The sequence below is a fragment of the Mya arenaria genome, chromosome 6 (genome assembly GCF_026914265.1).
Source record: "Mya arenaria isolate MELC-2E11 chromosome 6, ASM2691426v1".
Lineage (NCBI taxonomy): Eukaryota > Metazoa > Mollusca > Bivalvia > Myida > Myidae > Mya > Mya arenaria.
This window is the reverse complement of record NC_069127.1, coordinates 41,848,841-41,851,340: the sequence shown is the minus strand read 5'-3', so window position 1 is coordinate 41,851,340 and position 2,500 is coordinate 41,848,841. Positions and strand designations below refer to the sequence as shown.

The window sequence follows — 2,500 nt, the reverse complement described above, 5'->3', positions numbered from 1 at the left end:
ATATATGAATTGGAAGTTTGAACATATTTTAATTCTGAATTCGAGCTTAAAGCCAATTTTCATTTGCATGACCAATTCGCTTTTCGCAATAATAAATTAGTTTTGACATACAATTATAACAATATATTTCATTCACTGACGATTTACCAATGTAACAAGAATTTACCATTTTTATCCGAATTATTTGACTAAGTATTTGGTATATATCGACAGTTTATATAAAGATTGTGGCCATATATATTTTAATTATTACTGATATTTTATGTGTAGGGAAAGGTATTGACTGAATAATGTTCTTTAAAAAAACTTGGTAAGCATAGGCAAAAGATTGCACCGGTTACACAAGAAACAGCAGTCCGGATAGTACAATTATGGATAGCCAACAATGACCACACTACATGTAGTATTGGTTATTCCAGAGTAAACTTTACAATTTCTTAAATGGACAACACAGGCACAATTTCAACAAAATCCACTTCCATGATAAGAAATGTCGACTGAACTAATTTCTATTTCTTGGCAGCTGCATTCACATACCCAGGATAAAGAAGAAACGTGTCTGCCTCTGTTGGTTTACTTGGTGTGTTTTCTTGGCAGGTCTGGTTGCCATGGATATCATTGTTCAAAGAACGAAAGTGATCGTCGAGCACATTTCGGTAAATTACGTCTAATACCTATATTGATGATCTATTACGTTTAAACACCATTAACATATATTCACATTTATTAAGTTGATCGTGAACCTCAATGAATTACACAAAATTCTGAGCATTCTCATGTTCATGGCATTCAGAGACAAACTGAAAATACTGTAAAGTAAGACGAAAAGAGGAACGTATTACGTATACGGACATAGATAGGGATATTGATTATTAGGATGACCTAATATAATACTAAACCAAAGAGTGAACAATGCAAAATTTGCTAAAAGGCGTTTATGTGGACGAATAACTCATTCTAAGTTAAATAAAACAGTTAAGGACATTTTTGAAATAAAGAAAAAGTCTTCTTTTATATGGAACCATGTGATGCTACTTTTCGTTTACATTTCAAACAAAATTCTCAAAGCCATGAACGTGTTATGACGAGAAACATTATTTCAACCTTAACCGTAGTTTTATGAATGCACAAGAAAAAAATACTTTCAAAACATTTTGATTTTCTTTGCAGGCCCAACAACCGATGCAAAGATTCTTCGATGCAAGACGAGCTGATTTAAATCGCACGTTCATGTCTTTAGACTCTGGTTATATTCATATTCTCAGTGCAGTTGCCCAAAATTCTTCAGCCAATAGTTTTTATGATAACATCGTTCTTAGTGGATGGCAAACACCAACAGATGATTTTCACAGTGAACTTAAATGTTGTCTCTTTTACGCAAATCCACTTAAAGCTTTTGTTGCCAATTTGACGCAGATACGAAACTCTACCAATTTGAGACATTCTGAGATAGAAGCCAAGCAATACGTGTGTCCAAATGTGTATTCTAATAGAAATATATCACCAATAGCAATATCATTAACTACTGGAGAGCGATGTCCTGAAGACTTGACTAAATACGCGACTGTGGATTTCCCTCACAAGGCGCAAAACGGTTCGCTGGGTGTCTGTGCCAAATTAGTTTTCGGAAACATTTCGGCCGCGTCTCTTGTCGAGTGGTTTGAATACCAGCGACTTATGAAAGTAGACAAAGTGATAGCTTACACATACAAGTTGAACGAAGAGGCTATGAAAGTGTTGAAATATTATTCTTCAACCGGACTGGTCGAGTTCTTGCCGTTTTCATTACCACATAGAGGTAATTTCTTCCCAAACACATATTGATCATTTTATCACATATCTATGTACATTTGTGTTCTGATATACCATGTCTTATTAAGTGCTAAGTGAGACTTAAGAAATCCGATCCACAAATATGTGAAATTTTGGATGTTTGGTGAGCATATATAATTTTTGCTATCATTTGAAAGGCCGATTTTTTTTAAAGAGATTACCTACTGTAAATTATATGAAACCTGGTTGGTCATCAAACATTGTAAACCAGATCATATAATGTCCAAATTAAGTTGAAATAAATATAAAATATAAGAACTAAAATCACTTCATGGATAAAGTACCTATGTTGATTTATTTTACATATTTGCTTTACATCTCTATCTATGCTCCGAGTATCAATCAATTTCTTCAAGTACTTCTTTGAGTAATTATCAGGACAAAAATAACATAACAAAAAGTGAACAAGGGCATACAACTCTAAATTAATGTTCCACAGAGCTATAAGTTTTGCAAGATGCACAACTTCACATTGCTATATATATGTGAAGTTATTAACTAGGTTTGAACCAATTGCTTCCACAATTCTACAAGTTAGTGCTTGAACAAAGTTTAAATTATAAAAAAACAAACAAGTTGAGATAGCTTTGCAATTATGTGCCACAAAGTTAGAAAACTTGCAAGGTACACAACTTCAATTCGGTATCTATGTTCCAAGTTTCAGTCA

At 33.3% G+C, this 2,500-nt stretch overlaps 1 protein-coding gene across 2 annotated transcripts in view; it reads left to right on the top strand.

The window, feature by feature from the left end:
* LOC128238409 (uncharacterized) overlaps positions 1 to 2,500 on the top strand; it is a 5,059-nt gene that overhangs the window by 334 nt on the left and 2,225 nt on the right. For both annotated transcript variants that reach the window (XM_052954316.1, XM_052954317.1), the window contains exons 2-3: positions 524 to 656; positions 1,171 to 1,798. In XM_052954316.1, coding sequence (XP_052810276.1) covers positions 524 to 656; positions 1,171 to 1,798 — 761 coding nt within the window. The remainder of the gene's footprint in view (positions 1 to 523; positions 657 to 1,170; positions 1,799 to 2,500) is intronic.